The sequence below is a fragment of the Mauremys reevesii genome, linkage group 25 (genome assembly GCF_016161935.1).
Source record: "Mauremys reevesii isolate NIE-2019 linkage group 25, ASM1616193v1, whole genome shotgun sequence".
In the NCBI taxonomy this organism is placed as follows: domain Eukaryota; kingdom Metazoa; phylum Chordata; order Testudines; family Geoemydidae; genus Mauremys; species Mauremys reevesii.
The window spans coordinates 17604778-17625377 of record NC_052647.1 but is presented as its reverse complement, the minus strand read 5'-3'; the positions used below and the strand labels follow the sequence as shown (position 1 = coordinate 17625377).

General features: G+C 59.9%; 1 protein-coding gene across 1 annotated transcript; it reads left to right on the top strand.

The window, feature by feature from the left end:
• The first annotated feature begins 626 nt into the window (after positions 1–626).
• LOC120391239 (25-hydroxyvitamin D-1 alpha hydroxylase, mitochondrial) lies at positions 627–8457 on the top strand. The gene is made up of 9 exons (XM_039514711.1): positions 627–830; positions 3480–3670; positions 4615–4811; positions 4986–5186; positions 5625–5788; positions 5959–6125; positions 6465–6546; positions 6789–6986; positions 8072–8457. Exons 1-9 carry the CDS (start codon positions 627–629, stop codon positions 8183–8185), a joined length of 1518 nt encoding a protein of 505 aa, XP_039370645.1. The 3' UTR covers positions 8186–8457.
• Positions 8458–20600: the final 12143 nt, after the last annotated feature.

Genomic DNA, 20600 nt, shown 5'->3' with positions numbered 1-20600 from the left:
CTCTGCCCCCCAGGTATCTATTACTCCAGGTATCCCTCTCTGCCCCCAGGTACCTATTACCCCAGGTACCCCCTCGGCCCCCCAGGTATTGATTACCCCAGGTACCCCCTCTGCCCCCCAGGTACCTATTACCCCAGGTACCCCCTCTGCCCCCCCAGGTATCTATTACTCCAGGTACCCCCTCTGCCCCCCAGGTACCTATTACCCCAGGTACCCCTCTCTGCCCACAGGTACCTATCTCCCCTGCCCATCTCTCCCCTCCTGAGGTACCCACCCCCAGATACCCACCTCTGCCCTCCCTTACCATCCCGGGGCCCATCTTCCCCCCGCTCCCCTTCAGATGCATCTGCCCCTTCGCCGGAAACCCACGTGGCGAGCAGACGCCTTGCTTCGGGCGCCCGCTTTCCCGGCGGAGCCCACCCCGCGTTCTGATTGGCCAGCCGGGGCTCCTATGTAAACGAAGAGAACACTGACGCACTTCGGGGAGGGCGGGGATGAGGAGGCAGGGGGCGTGGCCTCCCTGGCTCCATGTGTCCCAGTATAAATGAACCCAGAAAGATGCTCCAGGACTTCATCTGCTCCTCAGCTTGCTTCCTCCACCCACTTTCCAGCTGCCCTGAGCCAGGATGCCTCAGACCCTCAAGCTGGCCAGCAGGGCTTCCCTGCTCACCCGGGGCTTCCCAGAGATCTGGGCTGAGCTCGGCTGCAAGGCACCAGCCAGGGTGATCAAGACCCACAAGACCCTGGAGGACATGCCAGGACCCAGCGCCCTGGGCTTCTTCACGGATCTCTTCTGCAAAAAAGGGCTGGCCAGGCTGCATGAGCTACAGGTAAGGAACTTGCCTCTGTGGCAACTTTCCCACCTTGCTGCTTGGCACACGACGTCTTACTTTCTGCATCCGACTCGTTGAGCTTGTAAAGGGTCTTCCAATGTATGGGGTGCGTGGAATTACTGAGCTTTAAATAGGTCCTGGGAGTTAGGGGTTAGGATTTAGGACCAGATTTCCCAAAGGGCCACTGGAGAATTTCCCATCAGTGCCACAACAGAAATTGCTGGGCATTTAATGGAAAAAGTTCTAGCCAGGGTTTTCAACTAAGTCACTGGGAGTTGGAGGCTCAAAATTCATTGAAATTCAAGCCCTGTTTCTAAATCCCAGCCTGAACACGTGGGAGTCAGGACATTCAAAGGTGGAAGTCCTCATACATATGTACAGTTGTATTTGTGGTTACTCGTCTATGTCATTTCAATGTGTGAGGGAAACAATAGACGTACAGAGGTGTACATAAATTAAGGTGTACGTGAATTCATGCTTTACCCCATATATGTCCCGACAGGCTTGCAAAAATCGATTGACATGACATAGGTTTCCCTGTAATCAATCCGTTCACTTGTGAGTTTAACCCTGTATAAATTGACATTGATTCTGGGCCATACAACTTTTACTCACTGGGCTGCGGAAACAGTGAATTGCATTTGCAGTGTAAATGAATTGCACCCTTTAATAGTGGCTTTGATACGTAAAGGGGAGCATTGTATCTCGTATTGCTAGTTCCGCTGCCTACATTATGCAAACTTTATTTTCCGTGCTTTTTAAAAGACCCTCAGGATGTGCAGTATAGCAGGGCTAACCTTGAGATCCATCATGTCAATTTTCTGACCCGTGTGTGTTTTACATTCTTGGTGTTGGAGGATTTTTTTTAACTCTTTTTTATATGAAAAGCAAAAAAACAAAACCAGGGAAATACCACTAGGTAAACTTGATTCACGGAGTGAATTTGTGCTATTCAGCCCCAGACCATCTGAGTAAAATCCCTCTCGAAATCAGTGCTTTCTTGGGATCCGTTCATAAAGTTGCCCAAAATTGTGAATACGCACCACTGCGGGAATAATTTTTAAACGGATAAAGCAAATCTTGCATTCTTCTGCCTCTCTGCGGCCGCACGTCTCCTGCTTGTGTGGCTCTGCAAACTTGCACGCAGCTATCTACGGATTTTAAAAAGTAATGTATCAGAGGGGTAGCCGTGTTAGTCTGGATCTGTAAAAGCAACAAAGAATCCTGTGGCACCTTATAGACTAACATCTTGCATCTGAAGAAGTGGGTATTCACCCACGAAAGCTCATGCTGCAAAACGTCTGTTAGTCTATAAGGTGCCACAGGATTCTTTGTTGCTTAAAAAGTAATGGTGATCGAACGGTACACTGCGGCTAATTTTTAACCACTTCCAAACTTAGCTAAATGAATATTCCCCCCTGGGGATAAGCCACATGCTGAATGATACACGTGAAAGCTGCGGTCTTTGAGTTATCCATGTGCAACACCAAACAAAACCCATTTCTTTTAAAGCCTAGAGATATTTAGTCTTCCCCTTACCCCAGCTCATAACCCCAAAGGGGCTGGGAGTGGGGTTCTGTGCAGTAATATGCAGCGAAATCCATGTAGTGCCTCAGCCCGAAAGCTAAATTTGCCAATAAAGGAGTGGAAAACAGAGGGTCGGAACGGAGCGACTGGCTTCAGCAGAGCATCGATTAAGTACTAGGCAGGTGTTCCAGCTGCCTCTGAACCTCGCGCGGCATATTTGCAAATCCAGCTATTTAAACAGACAAGAGCACGCTGGCTTCGCGGCCGCTTTTGCTTTGCCCAATGGTCTCCTGGTGCATGGCATGAGGAAGTTGGACAGAGAGCGAAACCGCCTATGTGGGAACTAGGGTTTGGTATTTTTAACCCCATGTAACACAACCCCCTTCCTGGGTGGAGGCACGAAATATCCTCGATTACATGCGCTGACTGCATCCAGCCCTGATTACATTCCTAGCAAATGAGGCATCGTTCCTCTCTCAACTTTCTCTCTCTGTCCTGCGGGCTCAGGGGAACAAATCTGTGGCTGAGGCTGGAGGGGAAGGAGAGATCTGAATAACAGGGGCTCTTGCAGGGCAGAGTCTAGCTGGGAGATCATTGACCCTCTCCGGGCTCGATTTCTGACCACGTCTGCCCAGACGTTCCTGTAAGATCCTGACCCCTGGAAGCCCGGCTTACCCAGGTTGAGCTGCTGCCGGCTGCAGAGAAACACAATGTAGTTTCACTGGAGTCCGTTGCAATTTGTCTCTGCCGGCAGCCAGGGAATGATCCATCCCAGAGGCTAGCAGGAGGGAGTGCAGGATGGAGCTGGGTGTGTAGGCTGCAGATGGCAGGGGAATAGATCCCTATAATGCACCATTGTCTCATGGCTCTGTCCCCCCTGCCCTCAAAGCTCCCACATGTTCTCGTTGCTGAGCTGTAACCACCCTGCTGGGACAGCCTGGGTCTAACCAGCTCTGCCTTCGGGTTCTGTGCCCGGTCCAGCTGGTGACGAGAACCCAGCGAAGGAGCTGAGATCAAAGTTAGATGGGGCGGGGTGGCCGGCCTCCCCGGGCAGCAGTTCCTAGTGCCACCGACGCCTCTCGGGGCCTGCTTGACGAATTGTCTCCTCTTCCCTCCTAGATCGAAGGCAAAGCCAAATATGGGCCGGTGTGGAAAGCCAGCTTTGGGCCGATCCTGACTGTCCACGTCGCGGAGCCCAGCCTGATCGAACAGGTGCTGAGGCAGGAGGGAAAGCACCCCATCCGCTCCGACCTGTCCTCCTGGAAGGACTACCGGGTGTGCCGTGGCCACGCGTACGGGCTGCTCACGGCGTAAGTCGGCGGCCCCGCCACCCTCCGACGCGGGCGCGAGGGTCACGCTGGGTGGGGAGGCTGCAGGAAACATCCTAGGACCCACCGGGTCCTGGAGACACCAGGCGACGCGATGATCCGCTGCAAAATACACTGATATTTAAGTGTATCTTGGATTTTGCCCAAGGGAGTTAGGGGCTCAAATCCCATTGATGGTCACCTGACTCTCTGAAAATCCCCCCCCCCCAAACTAAGTGGAGTTTAGAGAAAAACAGACGTCTCTCTGCTGCTTGCCTACTAGTGCCAGGTGGGAAAGGAGCCAAGAAAGGCCCCAAAACGGGGAGATTGTGGGGGTCACCCCCTCTCCTGGGGGGGGGGGGTCCAATCCAGCACATTTGCCGACTCTTCCCTCGGTGGCTCTGTGCCAAGCGGGATCCGGCTCCCTCCGGGCCAGGGGGAAGTGCTCCCGCGGCCTGATGCTGCCTCTGCAGGACCCGGCCCGGAAGCACGTCACCCATGAGCTATGCCTTTGCGCAAGCCCAGGCAGAGGCATGAGTCGGGCGAGAGGATTGTGTTGGGCCGTGAGTCAGCGGGGTGAGTCAGGCTCCGGGGTTTCTCATCAGCGGGGCCGGCTCGCTCAGCGCAGGGTGTCAGTAATTGGCAGAGGGCGTGCAGGCCCGTGGGCTAGCCAAGGGAGCCGCTTTCCTGGCACCGCAGGCTGCTGGGCTCTTGCAGATGGGCTTGGTGCTGGCTTCACCTCTGTGGGAACCGACTAATGGGGTGCATCACGTCAGAGCAAGCCTACCCCCTCCCCCATCCCGTGGCCCAGGAAGTGTGCCTCAGCCCTGCCTTAGGGGGGCGCTGCCTCTACGGGGCGGCAGAGATTAGCCCAGGGGTGACGTGGGCTGACTGGCACTTGAACCCTGCTTTCCTGGGGGCTAACCGGGTCTCTCTGGCCCTACCAGAGAAGGCGAGGAGTGGCAGAAGATCCGCAGCATCCTGGGCAAACACATGCTGAAGCCCAAGGAGGTGGAGTCGTACACGGGGACCCTGAATGGCGTGGTCAGCGACCTCATCCGCCGGCTGCAGCACCAGCGGAGCTGCCACCAGCAGCACGTGGTCAAGGACGTGGCAGGCGAATTCTACAAATTCGGCCTGGAAGGTGCATGTCTGGGGCAGCGCCGGGGGTGGGGCTGGGCCCCTGGGAAGGGAGAGGCCACGTTCTGCACAGAGATTGGAGACAGATCTGCCTGAAACCACCTCCCCACCCCGCCCCAAACACTCCCCCCACCCCGGGGCCTCATGTCTCTGACTCTCTCCGGGTTCATTTCCTTAGGCATCTCCTCGGTGCTCTTCGAATCCCGCATCGGCTGCCTGGAGCCGGAGGTGCCCAAGGAGACGGAGACCTTCATCCGCTCCATCAACCGCATGTTCGTCATGACCCTGCTCACCATGGCCATGCCCAAGTTCCTCCACCACATCTTCCCCAAGCCCTGGAAGATCTTCTGCGAGTCCTGGGACTACATGTTCGCTTTCGGTGAGTGTGCTGGGGCCGGGCAGCCTGGGTTGGCTGCTTGGGTGGGCGGGTGCACGGGCCTCGCCCCAACTCCCCGCCGGGACTTCAGCCTCATTTCCCCTGGGGCAGGAGATCTGGAGCGAAGATCGGGGACAACTGCAAAGAGATTCCACTCCCTGCAGCAAATCAGTCGTTGCTCAGGGTATTTGCATTAGTAACTAAACTGGAATTAACACCACCACCGATAAACCACAGTTGAACAGGGGGCAGTTAAGACCTGGGGACTTTCAAAAACGCCTCTGGGAATTAGAGGCCCACCGTTCAATTTTGGTGGGCTTTGGGCACCGGAATCCCTTGGGTTCCTCTGAAGAAGTCCTGCCTGGAGCTGGCTCCGTCGGAAAGCCGGGGAAAGCTCTCGAGCCCAGGCTGTGGGTCTGACCTGCATCCATTCTCTTCCAGCCAAGGGCCACATCGACAAGCGAATGAGCGAAGTGGCAGAGAAAGTCTCGCGGGGGGAGACGGTGGAAGGCAAATACCTCACTTACTACCTCGCCCAGGAGAAGCTCTCCATGAAATCCATCTACGGCAACGTGACCGAGCTGCTGCTGGCCGGGGTGGACACGGTAAGCGCTGCTGGGACGTCTGGCTCGGGGCAGTCGGAGCAGGAAGGCGGCTGCGTGGAACTGATTCCGGCGCCCAGAGTATAGATGGATCCCAGCCCCGTTTTCCCTCCGGCACCGATGGCAGGGATCCAGCCTCTTCCTAACCCTCCCTTTCTCCTCTGCCCCTGCAGATCTCCAGCACCCTGTCCTGGAGCCTGTACGAGCTGTCCCGTCACCCCCGGGTGCAGGCGGCGCTGCACGAGGAGATCACCGGGGTGATGAAAGGCGGCGCCATCCCGTCGGCCGCAGATGTGGCCCAGATGCCCCTGCTGAAGGCGGTGATGAAGGAAGCGCTGAGGTGAGCACCACTGGGAGGCTCTGCTCTCTCGCCCGGGGCAGCCAGCTGGGTGCCTGCCGCACAGGGGCTGTGGAGGGACTTGGTGCATCTGCTGGGAGCTTGCAGGCTGCCTGGGGTGCTGGGATCCCAGGGTTCATCCGTCCCCCCCGGAGCTCAGCCCCCAGAGCTGGGAGGCTAGTGCCTGGAGTGGGGACGGAGCAGCTGCCCAGCCGTCCCCGTGCTGGGGATGAGCCCAAGGCTGGGTGCGGGGCTCGAACCCGCAGCCGGCCGGCTGCAGCATGAGGCTGGATCACGGCTCCTGTGACTCACCTCTGGCCGTGTCCCCTTCTGCCCCGGCAGGTTGTACCCAGTGATCCCCGGCAATGCCCGTGTCATCTCAGACCGAGACATCCAAGTGGGAGAATATCTCATCCCCAGGAAGGTGAGTGGAGCTAACTGCCTGGCTAACGGGGTGCGGAAGGGAGTGGGAAGGGGGCTGACCTGGAAGCGGGGGCAGCTCCTCCCCCGCTGTGACCGGCCACCCCCCGGTTGCCTTAGCGGGAGGCAGTGTGTAGCTGAGGGGATTTCTCCTTGGGGTGGGAGTATTTCCCCCCATCTCGCTCGCGTGGCATGGTGCCCACCCTGCCCACATCTCACCCTCTCCCTCTCTGCCCCCACTCGCAGACCCTGATCACGCTGTGCCACTACGCCACCTCCCGGGACGCCCGCTTCTTCCCTGAGCCCGACTCCTTCAAGCCGGAGCGCTGGCTGCAGAAGGACGCCTCGCACCACCCCTACGCCTCCATCCCCTTCGGCGTCGGCAAGCGCAGCTGCATCGGGAGGCGCATCGCGGAGCTGGAGGTGCACCTGGCGCTGGCCCGGGTGAGTGCCGGGGCCGAGCCACCCCTGAGCGTCGCGGTGACAAAACGTGGCTCCCGGGGCCACGGGGGCGCTCCTAATTCCTGTTAAACTGCATCGGTACCAGCCCCATAGCCCCCCTCTCCCACCGCATCGGTACCAGCCCCATAGCCCCCCTCTCCCACCGCATTGGTACCAGCCCCATAGCCCTCCTCTCCCACCGCATCGGTACCAGCCCCATAGCCCCCCTCTCCCACCGCATCGGTACCAGCCCCATAGCCCCCCCTCTCCCACCACATTGGTACCAGCCCCATAGCCCCCCCTCTCCCACCGCATTGGTACCAGCCCCATAGCCCCCCTCTCCCACCGCATCTGTACCAGCCCCATAGCCCCCCTCTCCCACCACATTGGTACCAGCCCCATAGCCCCCCTCTCCCACCGCACCGGTACCAGCCCCATAGCCCCCTCTCCCACAGCATTGGTACCAGCCCCATAGCCACCCTCTCCCACCTCATCGGTACCAGCCCCATAGCCCCTCTCTCCCACCTCATCGGTACCAGCCCCATAGCCCCCCCTCTCCCACCGCATCGGTACCAGCCCCATAGCCCCCCCTCTCCCACCACATTGGTACCAGCCCCATAGCCCCCCTCTCCCACCGCATCGGTACCAGCCCCATAGCCCCCCCTCTCCCACCGCATCGGTACCAGCCCCATAGCCCCCCCTCTCCCACTGCATCGGTACCAGCCCCATAGCCCCCCTCTCCCACTGCATCGGTACCAGCCCCATAGCCCCCCCTCTCCCACCGCATCGGTACCAGCCCCATAGCCCCCCTCACCCACAGCAGTGGTACCAGCCCCATCGCCTCCCACTGCCACCGCCACCGTACCAGCCCCCTAGCCCCCCTCTCCCACTGCATCGGTACCAGCCCCATAGCCCCCCTCTCCCACCGCATCGGTACCAGCCCCATAGCCCCCCTCTCCCACTGCATCGGTACCAGCCCCATAGCCCCCCTCTCCCACTGCATTCCTACCAGGCCCACTCCATACTCCCCTCCGCTCCTGCCAGCCTTGGCGCGACTGGTGCTAACCCGCCCTCCTCTCTCCTGGCAGATCCTGATGCAGTTTGAGGTCAAGCCAGAGCCGGAGCGGGGCCCGGTCAGGCCCATGACCCGCACCCTCCTGGTGCCCGAGAAGGACATCAACCTGCAGTTTCTGAGCCGCTAACGTGGGCGGAGACGGAACCTCTGGCGCCGGGGCCGGCCGAGCTCCCCGTGGGGTGACGGGCCCCGTCCGAGCGGGTTGGCCCCAGATCAGAGTCAAGGAAAGGAGGGGCTGGTGCCTCGGAGCACATGCGCTCATCCTTGCTCGGCGGGATGGTGCGTGGAAAAAGAGCCGTATAACAAATCTGGGGGGCCTGGCGTGGCTTCGTACCCACTCCCCGCCCGGGCTGGCCTCCCTCCTGAACCCGGAGTTCCCGTGAACTCAGAGCAAGGCGGAGCCGGAGTGGCATTCCCAGAACCAGCGCCTCCTCCAGGCAGCATTCGGCAATGCAATCAGTGTGTGCGCCTGGCTCTGCCGTGGCCGGGGCAGCAGCCCTGCAGAGCGCCGAGCGAAACTGCCCAGCTCCCTGCCTCCGCTGGTTCAAATCCCCAGGGCAGCGCCAAAACCCCGTCACGGCCCGATCTGGCACAACGTGCACGTCTGGGCATGTAACGGGAGAGACAAATCGGACCCAGCTGGCCTCTGGGGGATGGTTCTGATGCTGATCCAGTGACTCAGGTCTGCCCCCTCCCGTGGTGTAAATCACCTTGTCTTTGCTGATCGACACCGGCAGAGGATCGATTCTTGGGGTCCTGCAAAGAGTTGAGAGGAATGTGCATAGAGGTGCTAAGGTTTGTTATACTCACGTTAAGCACTCCCCTTTGAAGGGCTGTGCCCCTATTTATATTTATTGCCTGTAACTTATTCGTGGTTCTTGGGACCCAGCAGCGTCTGAAGCTGTGTGGGGTTTTTTTTTTCCCAAGCCAGCCGCACGGCTCTGTATTTAAGGCAGCTGCAGCGTGAATGTCTCTCGCCTGCCGTTGCGGAACTGTTTGGCCGCAGCTGTTGCTGGTGCTTTGATATTTAACTGGTATTTATTATTCCCTGGTGAATAAATATGACTCTTTTTTTAAAAAAAAACAACCCATCCTTCCTGAGTTTGGTGCATTTTTGGGATGAAGGCGCTGGATGGGAAAGGGGGTTGGGTTGGATTCTGGGCAAAAAACACTGAAACCTGCGCTGTAAAATTACAAAGTAGCACTTCGTGTTCCCAGCCGGGATCAGGACCCCTTTGGGCCGGGCGCTGTTAGTAAGAGGTGGGAGGGGAAACTGAGGCACGGACGTGGCAGGAGGAAGCAACTTGTCCAGAGTCATCAGCGGCAGAGCCGGGAATAGACTCCAGGTCACCCGCTGCCATTCCAGTGCCCAGCTCGCTAGCCCATGCTGCCTGTCTTAGCGTAATGCACTTCCTGGGTGATTAATAGCTCCGATTTGCTCCCTGGGTGGAAATCTCGTCCAATTAACTGTCAGGCTTTCTTGGCAACTTGGTTCTACGGATCCACCTCCTAACTCCCCCAGCCCCACCTCCAGGCAAGCAGCTGGAACCAGTTGCTGAGTGGCTGTGTCAAGGGCTGATGCGTTCCACCCCCGAGGTGGGCGCATTAGAGGGGCAGTTGAATGGCTCCCGCTTTTCAGAAATGCTGACCAGGCCCCCACCCCCTCTGGAATTTCTACCAGAGAGCTGGAGAGTGCGGGAAGAAGGTGCCACCCAGCACAGCGGGGGGCCCTTGTTATGGGGCGTGGGGCTCATTGCAGTCGTGCAAAGGCCGGGGCGGGTGGCTCCGTGCAGCAAAAGACGCCTCAGGTGTGCAGAGCTCTCCTCTGCTCCTGGCCACCCAGGCTGAGGGTGGACGAGGCTGGCAGGGTCGGGGCGAAGATGCCCTGCAGCAGTGGTAGGTGCTGCCCGGCTGGCTCACACCCGGAGTCTGGCTTCACCAGCATCAGGCTCATCAGGCCACAGCCGCCCATTGAGTTCAGTGGGACAGGCTGGCTCAGAGGAAGGGGCACAAAGCGCCCCCCCAGTGGACAGTACTGGAATAACTTGTCCCGTGGGGCAGTTGCTTCCTACTCTCCCCCCAGTGGCTGAAAGCTGGTGGGGGCGGGGGTTGTGCATGTGGGGGGAGGGGTTCAGAGCAAGTCCCCCTAGGCAGATGACACCCCCCCAGCCCAGATGGGGCTCGCCCTGCAACCTGCCCTCCCTCCGCCATCATCAGCTGGCTGCTCATGGGCAGGCCTGAGAGCTGGGCACAGCAATGGGGGGCACACGCAGCAGGCCATGCCCACAGCAGCGTTGGGAGTGCTGCTGGCACGTGCCCAGCCACAGCTGGCCGGGGCAGATGGGGCATTAAGTCCAAGGCTGCTGGCAGGGTGAGGCTCAACCCCCGCCCCCCAATTCCTATGCACAAGGATCCAGCCATGCACCTGTGGCCACACGTTGATGCACACACAGCTGGTCACACACGGGGCTTCCCCGGGAGCGTTTGCCTGATGCACTAGCAAAAAAATCCCATCTCCTGAGCTGAGGAGTGTGGCCTCCCTCACAGCTGGCCTGACCGCAGCCAGCAACAGGGGGTCCCTGGCTCCGAGCCCCCAGTCACAACAGGTTCCAGTGAAGCCCGACAGGAATCTCATCAACCCCCTGGCATCTTTCCAGGCACGCGAACCCCGTTGTGTCTGAGTGCTTGTTGGAACTGTTCAGCTGCTCACTGGCAAGGTGAGGAGATTCCCTCTGACCTGTTCCATATTCCCATGACTCCTGGAGCCTGAGGCCTTACAAAAACTGCAAGATGCAGCAACACGTCTGATAGCAAGGCCTTTGTTTAAACTCCCCCCCCAGCGACTGGGACAGGAGAGCGACGCCGCACGCACCACCTCTAGGCACAGCGATCTTGGTTGTCCAGCACCCTGTCTGACCCACTAGGCAGCGTAGCCGCCAGGTCTCCCCTGCCACGCCTGATCCCTGGGGCTAGGAGGCTGTTATTAAAGGCCTGGTGCTTAGCTCAAGGAGTTGATGCATTTAGCATGGCAGGTCCCACGTTCAAGTCCCCCAGGGCAGTGTTACATGCACCTAGGTTGGTCAGCTACCACGTGTGGAAAAAATTAGGACAGAGGGGTAATAGGTGCTTATATAACAAAAAGCCCCACATAGCAGGATTGTCCCTATAACATCAGGACATCTGATCACCCTACCTGCAACCCAGTCTGAGGTGCTGTACCCCACGGAAGATCAGGCCCCTATGGGGTTTCACGTGCCCCAGCCCCCTCTGGCAGCTAGGGGGTTAATTGCTCTGCACCGTCTCCGGTCCTTGCACGGATGTTTTTCCTGGTAAAACATTCACGTTCCCTGGCCTGCTTCCTTATGCCCCAGCCTGTGCTGGGCCCCCTGTTAATGCTGCACCGGGAGCCACCACCGACGTCAATCGCCGGGGACTCTGGACCGGCCAGGGCACACTCGTGGGCTGGGCCCGTGACACAGCTGGGCCCCTGTGATGCCAGCTCAGCCGTGCGAGGAGCCGCTGGCGGTACCAGTGCACAGGGCCAGGATTACTCGGCAACAGCCCTCGCCCCAGCCTTTCGCCCAGTGCCAGGCAAACGCCGTGCACCCCTGCCGGTAGCAAAAGGCAGCCCCGTCACCTTGGGGGCCGGGGGAACCCTTCCACGGGCTGGCACCAGCCGTGCCTGGGGTGGCCACCACCTGATGCGGGTACCCCGAGGCAGGCGGGCTCCAGTCCCTCTGTACTCCAGGCCAGGGGAAGGCTGCAGCTCCAGGTGTCTCCTGCAGCGGGAGAGCCATGTAATGTGGCTGCTCCCCAGGGATGCAAACACCCCGGAACCTGGCTGAGCACCGGGCGCTTGGAGCTGTCAGTGAGGGGGATGGGGGAGGGCTGGGGCTGAGGAGGGCACGTTAACCCCTCCCCTGCCACAGGCCCCCTGGGCATTTGGAGCTGCCAGTGGCGGCGCTATTATTGAGCTAGCACCAGTCAGGAGCAGCCTCCCCAGCCAGACGCAGAGGACGGGGGATCCTTTCCCATGCCCCCAGATGCCCCCAGATGTGCTGCCAAGAGTGACCCAGCAACATAGGAGTCATTGAAATGCTGTGTCCTTTGGGGCAGCATCCCCTGGTGCTCATGTTCCTTGGGGTGCACCGGGCATCCCCCAAAAGCTCAGCAAAGCCCCCGGGAAGAGATGTCTAATGGGCATGGCCCATTGCACACCTGGGGAGGGGCTGGACAACTGGATCTGCCCCCCCCCTTGGAGAGGCTGTGCCCAGCGAGTCAACGCCCCCTCCCGCAGGTGAACGGGGTGGGGTAGCGGCGTGCCACTGGCTGGCGGGTGGCAGGGGTGGGTCACGGTAATAAAGATTCCAGCGCAGAGGCCACTGGGCATTGTCACGGCTGGCCCACGCCGCTTGCCTCTGCCAGCGCCTCCTATAGGGGGCGGGGCGATCAGCTTGGCTGGGTGCCTGGGCAGAGCTAACGGGGCCACGTCGTCCTGGCATTCAGCTCCCCGACAGGCCCAAGGCCACATCGCAGGACGCAGAGACGTCACCGCTCCCCTGACTTCCCAGGGCTGGGAGCCCACGTGTGTGTGTTTCCGAACCAGGAGTCCCGGGGGTGGGGTGGAGGCTGCAGGCCCCTTGGGGGGGGGGGTGTCACAGACACCATCACAGCCACGCTCGAGCTGCCAGGGCCATGACTGCTGGGCTTGGGGCATGGGGAGGGGGGAACCTCGATAGGGCACACTGGGGCTTCGGGGGCAGGGACACACACACACGCTCTTCTCTGGGCTGTGGGGATCGAACCTGAGCCTCGGCTGACTCAGCCCCACCTGCCCCCAGCTGCGGTACTGGGGTAGGTGCTTCAGGGTGAAAGGCCCATAGTCCCCTCAGAGGCTGGACGTCCCCCCCACCCCCCGCTGACCCATTCCCTGCCCCCAGAGCCAGCCAGTCCCCTGCCCTGGAGCCAGATCCGGGCCAGCGCCCCTGGCGGAACAAGGCCCTGTATCTATGTACGTATGGGGGCGTGTACCCCTCCCCTCACGGTGCCCTGAGGGGCCAGTGCCTCTCCCGCCCTATCGCCACCCCCCACCCCCTCAAAAATCAGCAAATCTCTGTGGCTTCATGGGTCAGCGCCTGGAAAGCAGCTCCCGGATTTCCCCTGCCAACAGGAGTTGGCCGAAATATTTGTTGGGGTGGGAAAGGAGAACAAGTTTGCTTGGCATGGAGGGAAAGTTCCACCCATGGCCACTAGATGGTGCTGCGGCTTCAGCATCAACCCCATGGCAGGGGAATGGGTGTGAATGTGGCATCAGTTCCTGGGTGGGGGGCACATGTGGGGGATTAAAGGGCTCTGATGGGTCACGTTAAGGCCGCCCCACAAGTCAGCCAGCCCCACAACCTGGGCCAGACTGGAGTGGGCACCCCTAAGCCCCACAGAGCCAACCGGTTGCTCTCACCTGACCAGAGCCGGTGCCCCCTAGCGGGTAAAGGTCCCATATCCCAGTCCCTGAGCCCATGAGCCAGCCGGTCCCCTGCCCTGGGGCCAGATCACAGCCAGCGCCCCCTATTGGATAAAGGCCCCATCTCGCAGTCCCTGAGCCAGCCAGTCCCCAGCCCTGGGGCTGGATCAGAGCCAGCACCCCCTAGTGGGTAAAGGCCCATATTCCCAGTCCCTGAGCACCTGAACCAGCTGGTCCCTGGACCTGGGGCCAGATCACAGTCGGCGCCCCCTAGTGGGTAAAGGCCCCATATCCCAGTCCCTGAGCCAGCCAGTCCCCCGCCCTGGGGCCGGATCAGAGCCAGCGCCCCCTAGTGGGTAAAGGCCCTGTGTGCCATTCCCCGTCCCCGTGACCCGGGCAGCCCCCTCTGACTCCATTAAGTAGTGTCAGTTTGTGTTTCTGCAGCTCCCAGGCCGGGTGGTGCGGTCTGGGGGGTGGGGGCAGATGGGAATTAGCGAGGAGCAGCAGTTCTGGGCCTAGGACTGGGTGGGGGGGACCTTCATCCAGCAGCTGTTAACCCTTTGCTGCTGCCCCCACCCCCCCACTTCACAGCTAACCCAGGGGCCGCCGGCCGCAGCCCAGACATGGAGCCAGGCCCGGCTGGGAATCGGGGGCGATGCCTCTGGCCGTGAAAGGGCTGCCAGGGCAGGAGACACGTCACCCCAACCCTGAGCCAGGACCAAAGGTGGACTCGTTAGCGCAAGCCAGCACATCCGGCACGCCCAGTGAAAGGTATTACACCCCCCCACCCCCCCACCGTGTCGCGCTCGGAGCCTGAAACACCACCGCACCCCACGAGCCGGAGCAGGCGGGGCCTGGGTGCCCCCGAGGCTGTGGAAAGGAGGTGTGTCCTTGCAGCTGGGCGCCGTGGGGAGCCGGGCGCAGGGAAGGGCTGTGCACGGCCTGTGCGTAGGGCTTTAATCGGCGCTTGGAGGAGAAGAGCCCAGGGCAGCCACAAACCCGGCAGAGAGCAGGGGGCTGGCTGAGGTGGAGCTGAGATTGTTACCTTGTATTCTGCTCCCCTTTGCAGGAAGCAGGGAGAGCCTGGGACTCTCCAGTCCCGGATCAAAGCTGCCACAGGTACCGGCTTGATTGTAACGGGGGGGGGGGGGGAGCAGGGAAGAGGCAGGGAGCCACCTGCTTAATGCCCCCCCAAGCTCCCTGCTGCCCCCGTCGCCCCACTCAGACACTGCCCCGTGGCCCCAGCTGCAGCCAGGAGAACCTGAGCTCCCTGGGTGGGATTGTTAGCCACCGGGGTTAGCCCTGGATTCTGGCTGGAGCCCGATGTCACCTATCTTGGGGAGCTGGGGTGTCTTGTCCAGGGACCGAGATGTGTGTTGAGGCCCTTGAGGGGGTGTTGTGTAGCTGTTGGTCTGTTGTGCTGTTGGGTAGCTGTGTTTAGAGCCTCGACAGGGTGTCACAATCATGTTTATGTCACAACTGTGACAGCTGCGTGTGTATTAAGGCCCGTGGAGGGGGTGTTGTGTAGCTGTGTGTGTGTGTTATGCAGTTGTGTAGCCGTGTGTGTGTGCTGAGGCCCTTGGAAAGGTGTTGTGTAGCTCTGTGTGTGTTATGCAGTTGTGTAGCTGTGTGTGTGGTGAGGCCCTGGGAAGGGTGTTGTGTAGCTCTGTGTGTGTTATGCAGTTGTGTAGCTGTGTGTGTGGTGAGGCCCTTGGAAGGATGTTGTGTAGCTCTGTAGCTGGGTGTGTATCGAGGCCCTTCAGGAGGTGTGTAGTTGTGGGTGTGTCGTGCAGTTGTGCATGTGAGACGTAGCTGTGGAGCAGCGGTTTCAGCAGGGAGATGTCACAGCAGGCCCATAACTCGCAGGCAGACACCTGGCAGGTGGGTGGGCGCAGAGGGCCCAGAGCAGGTGGGGGGTGTCCAGGTACAGGGCAGGCAGAGGGAAAGGGCATAGAGCAGAGAGTAGGTGGGGTTGGAAGGCAGAGGCTGGGTTGGGGGTCCAGGCCCAGGGCGGAGAGGGGCACTCAGCACCCTGGGCACACAGAGGGGCGCGGCGCAGAGCCGGGACGAGCAGACGCAAAGGGCCGGGATTTGCCATGGAGCCCTGAGGCCGAGCCCACGATCTGGCTCCTTTCGTTCGCATCGTTAATTCTCCGCTGGACAAGCTCTGCTCCCAGCACTCCCAGCTGAGAGCCCCGTGCCAGGCTGAGGCCCCGGAGGTGTCTTGCAGTGTGGCATGCTCGGCTGTATGGATGAAACCTCTGCCTTGTGGGAGTGAGTCAGAGCCCGTCTCCCGCACCGTGCAGGGAGAACAGGGCCGAGGGAGGGAATTTGCAAGCCGAGCAGGGAGGAGCTGGAACCAACTCATGATAACGGCCGCTGCTCTCCGAGGGCCCTTGGCTTACACTCGACTTCATTGCGCTGGTGGATCTAAGGGAAAACACTGCCACCGGGGGTGCCCAAGTGGATGGCATGGCAGTGCCCCTGGACAGCAAGGGGTTCAGATGGGGAGAGCCCATGCCCTGGACCGAGAGGGAGGGACACCCAGCTTGAACTCCCCGTGTGACGGTGGGTAAGGAGCAAGAGCGCCAATCAGCCATCAGAGGGCCACTGAGTCCTGGACGGGCGGGTTTTGCTGGCATGAATTCACCAGCCTGGCTCCTTCACCTGCTTCGGCTGCAGCACCAGCCGCAACAACAAAACACCGGTGCCTTTTAAAGAGCTACTCACCCAATGCTACGCTGCTCTCCCCTCCTCAGGGGAATGGTGCTCTGCCCGGCGAGGAGCCACTTGGCACGGATCCCTTTGCACTTGGCACAGTGCCTGCCACACTCTGCCAACAGCAGCTGGTGCACACCTGCCTCACCCAGCTGTGAAACTTTCCAAGGGCACTCACAAAACGCCCAGCCCCTCCGCGAACAAGGCAAGGGACTGGGTCACAGCGACGGAGGGAGGAGAACCCAGATTGCAAGACCTCCCCCGGATATCGCCCACCTGCGCTGCAATTCCAGCTTCGTTGTGTGTTCTTGGTCGCCCTTGCCAGAGCTCTTTCCTGGCTCAGGCTGGACGATGGGCTGGCATTTCTGATCTCACATGTCCAGCCCATCCTACCCACGGTGAGCTGTCCCCACAGTCATTCATCCCTCCTGTTTCCGGTTGGATGTTGGCTGACATGGACACCCAACCCTCATGCTTCAGTGCACACGATGCTCCCCAGCTGGGGTCAGGAATCAATCTCCTTCCAGAGTGCAGTGGGCTCAGCTCTTTCCTCGGCAGCATGTGATGCTGACCACTGTTGGAAGAGGAGAGTTGATCCTCCATCCTTCTGTCTGGGCGCCTAATCTCTTCCATGTAAGCCAAATGCTACTGCTCGGCCAGTGGGTGACTTTGCACCCCCCACTCCCAAGCATTTCATAACTCTACAGATTCCAACACCAGAATGGCCCATTGTCTGAACACATCTGGCTTCAACTTCCAACCACTGGATCGGGTTATGTCTTGGTCTCCTGGATTACATCAATTGTTGGGAGCGACATGGCGCCGAATGCCCGCAACTGGGCTGGGATGCGAACGTCAGGCCGACGGCACAGAGCTGCAGAGCGTACGTGGCTCTGTGCATGGGTTCACCTCCCCTCCTCTCCAGCCGGCTCCCCACTCGGTGCTGCTGCACATGCAGACTCCAGCGCCGGGATCCTCCGTGCCGCAACTCCAGCAGAAACTGCCATTCCCAGCCCAGCTGCGTCCTCGAGGTGCATCCTTCCTCCATCCCAATCCCCCCCTGGGCTGAGCCCGAGATTGGAGAACGCCCTTGGCAGGTGTGTCCACACTGCAATTAAAACCCCACGGCTGGCCCATGCCAGATGACTCGGGTTTGCAAGGCTCGGGCTAAGGGGCTGTTTCATTGCGGGACAGTTCAAACTCAGGCTGGAGGCCGGGATCTAAGACCCTGCGAGGTGCGAGGGTCCCAAAACGTCCACACCGCAAGTAAACAGCCCCTTAGGCTGAGCCCGAAGCCGGGTCAGCTGGCACGGGCCAGACAATGGCAGTGTAGACACACCTTTCTTGGCCTGGAGCCGTCATCTCTCAGCTCCAATGGGCTCGGCTGCATTTCAGCACCATGGACAGAGCTAGTGCGGCCTTGCCTGGGACCTGTGGCATAGGCCCCTTGATTCGAATTCCCTTTCTCCAAAAATCCCAGTTATCCGCATCCACACTGGGTGTCCCTCAGGCCAGCCCTCACTAGTGAATTACCCCCTAAGAACATCTCAATCATTCGTTTAGCCATTCGCTTTCCGCCCGCCGTTCCCCATATTTCTGTACCATGGAAACTGCAAATCACCCGCGTCCCACGGACACCAGGCTGGGAGTGGGGGGAGCTTTAAGCCCCGGGGTGGGGGTTGGAAAGCTTGGATCCTGTCCACTGAAGGCCCCTGATATCTGCAGAACAGCGACTGGAAATAGAGACAGATGGATGGGAAATAAAATACCCTCCAGCATTATAACCGACAGGACCCGCAAACGTCCCCACAAGGGTCAAGCTCAAACTGGGGATTTGGGGTTTGCCGGCTCAGCCCAGCCCACCGAGGCACCTTCCTCCTGCCCGGCAGCTCTGGTAATGCTTTGGGGGCCCGGATTTCCAGGTGTTAGCCCTGGCAGCTAAGGCGGAGCAGAGAGCAGGGCACAGGGACGCTCAGAGCAGGGCCGCCTGGCCATTAGGGCTCCCTTTGTCGTTACCCAGGATGGAGCTGGGAGGGCACCAGGGAGCCGCTAGTGTAGACAGGACCTATGCAGAGATTAACTCCTAATGAGACACACCAGCCCCCGGGGCAATGCTTAACCTAGGGGTGGGCTGGGAATGCCGTGGCAGGTGTCTGGCTCCCCGAGACATGAGAGTCGATCGTCCTCATCTCAGCACCTGCGACGGCTCCCATGGGGCATCGAATTCTCCAGCCTGGCTTTGAGATTCAGCTGCGCTGAGCTTAGGGCTCAAGCACTCTCCCCCGGGAACCTCTCACAAACTGCAGGGAGGAGAGGGAAGGACCCGGCCACAAAGGCACAGATTATAAAGCCAGAAGTGATCGCTGTGACCATCTAGTCTGACCCCAAACCCTAAATCCCATTTCTTCCAGCTCCCAGGGCACAGGCAGCACCGGGCCCTGCTGCAGAATCACTAGTGTTTTCCCAGACTCATTTGAAGGCTTCTCAGAGCTGCCTATGGGGGGTGGGGGAGGCTCTTAAAATGACTGGGAACCAGGCATCCAAATCCCCTAATCTCAGCCTAAATGTCCCAGGCACCAGGTCTCCCACCCTTTCTTCCCTGGCGCAAGATCCTCCAGCAGCTGTTACGAAGGTTCCCCCTGCTGCTCGGTCTCTATTCCCCCGTCCTTGTCCATTTCCAGCGCGAGCCTCTTTGTTCCTTTGAAAGGCTCCAGTTTCTTTGGTTTCAGAAAGTTGAAGATCCCCCAAGCCAACGGGGCTGCTGCCGTTAAGGCCCGTCGGTTTCCTAGCCAAGGGAGCGACGTGGTCAGCAGCACGTCCAGCCACCTTCGACTGCCCTAAGCCGAGGGAGCGGGTGCCCCGTTGGCAGCTGCGGGTGGCCTGGCAGGATGAGCCCGAGCGAGACTCAACCCCACAACCTTCAGGCTCGGAGCCGAGCGCCTCAACTGCTCAGATCAATCTGGGTATTTTCTAAATAGATCCTGCCTCCTCTCCACCCCCCCATTTCCTGTCCCTCTGTGGCTACAGAAGGCAAAGAGAATTTTCTCCCTGGTTAAATGCATGAAAATACAATCACCCACTGGACATTTCCGGTGCTGAAGAGGGAACTTGATCCTCTGCTTTGGCAGGGAACTGGAGACCCCTCTGCGCTGGGCACAATCCACACGGCATCCGGATCCTGCTGTGCCCCGGGCTGAGAGCAACGCCTGGCCGGTGTGATGGGTGAGCCCTATGGAGCCTGCACAGAGGTCAGTCGCCCTAGTCCCACAGTCCATTGAATCTGTTCAGCAAAGCACCTGGTTCCTTGGCTCTCCCTTGAAGGCTTCATTGGGCTGCAGATCTGCTGGCCAGGGCACGCCAAGGCTTGCACACACACACAGGCTCTGCACAGCCACGGAAGGTGGTGAAGGTTGACTGAACAGAGCACATGCTGGGAAAGGAACGAAGCCAGAGCCGGGTGTGCACAGAAGGAGGCACCTGATCCGCTCATGCCGCCGGCCCGGCTGTAAGCGCCGTGTCAGCATTTCCAGCCTCTCACACCAGGGGCATCCCAAGTGGCTGCATCGATCGGTTTCTTCGTCCGGCCTGAGCAAGAGGCGATCGGTGTTCCAGGCAGTCAGGGCAGCAAACCTCCATCCAGGACGCTCCCCGCTCTCTTGGGCTCCGGTACCCAGCGGTGACGATACCCACCCACTTTCCAGCGTGGGCCGAACGTCCCCTTTGAACCGGTACGTGGCATTTCCCAAATGAAAGCGGGTTTTGGAGGTAGGGGAGGGTTGTTCATGAGACCCCCAAATTCTTGGCTGAACCGGGGTTCTATGTTTCAGGCCTTTTGAGGCTCCCGCAGTGAGATCTGTGCTGCAGCCCAAGCTCCGCTCCGTCTGGGACCACGCCCGGAAAGCATTTATCCGCTGCAGTTCCAGAGAGCAGAGTGCTAATTCCTCCCCATGGAGTCCCTCCTGCCCCCAGTCCTGCAGCAGGGAACAGAAGCAAACCCCAAGGCAGCAGCTATAGGGCAGGGAAATCTCCCCCCCCCACACACACACCAGTGTCCCCCCTCAAACCCCCGCAAATCCCACCCTGCAACGCTCCCCTGGGACGTTAGCTTTTGAAGACAATGATGGCAAAGGTGGATTATCAACAGACAGTGCTCACAGGTCACCCACCAGAATCTGAGCCCCCCACGCGCTACCACGGCTTGTCCTCACAACACCCCTGTGAGGTAGGGCCAGGCTGTTACCCCATTGTCCGGACGCGGGAAGACACCCATCATCGGTGGCAAAGATCCCGCAAGAGCCAAACCAGTGCTCTAACCACTGGGCCGTTCTGCCTCCCCAGCGATCCGGCCAATTTCTTCTTAAGG

Bases quoted from the DNA above. Each gene is read 5' to 3' on its own strand.
- LOC120391239 (XM_039514711.1), top strand. From the start codon at position 627: ATGCCTCAGACCCTCAAGCTGGCCAGCAGGGCTTCCCTGCTCACCCGG. The intron at 5,789-5,958 runs GTAAGCGCTGCT...CTGCCCCTGCAG, and splicing joins TGCTGGCCGGGGTGGACACG to ATCTCCAGCACCCTGTCCTG. The intron at 6,547-6,788 runs GTGAGTGGAGCT...CCCCACTCGCAG, and splicing joins AATATCTCATCCCCAGGAAG to ACCCTGATCACGCTGTGCCA.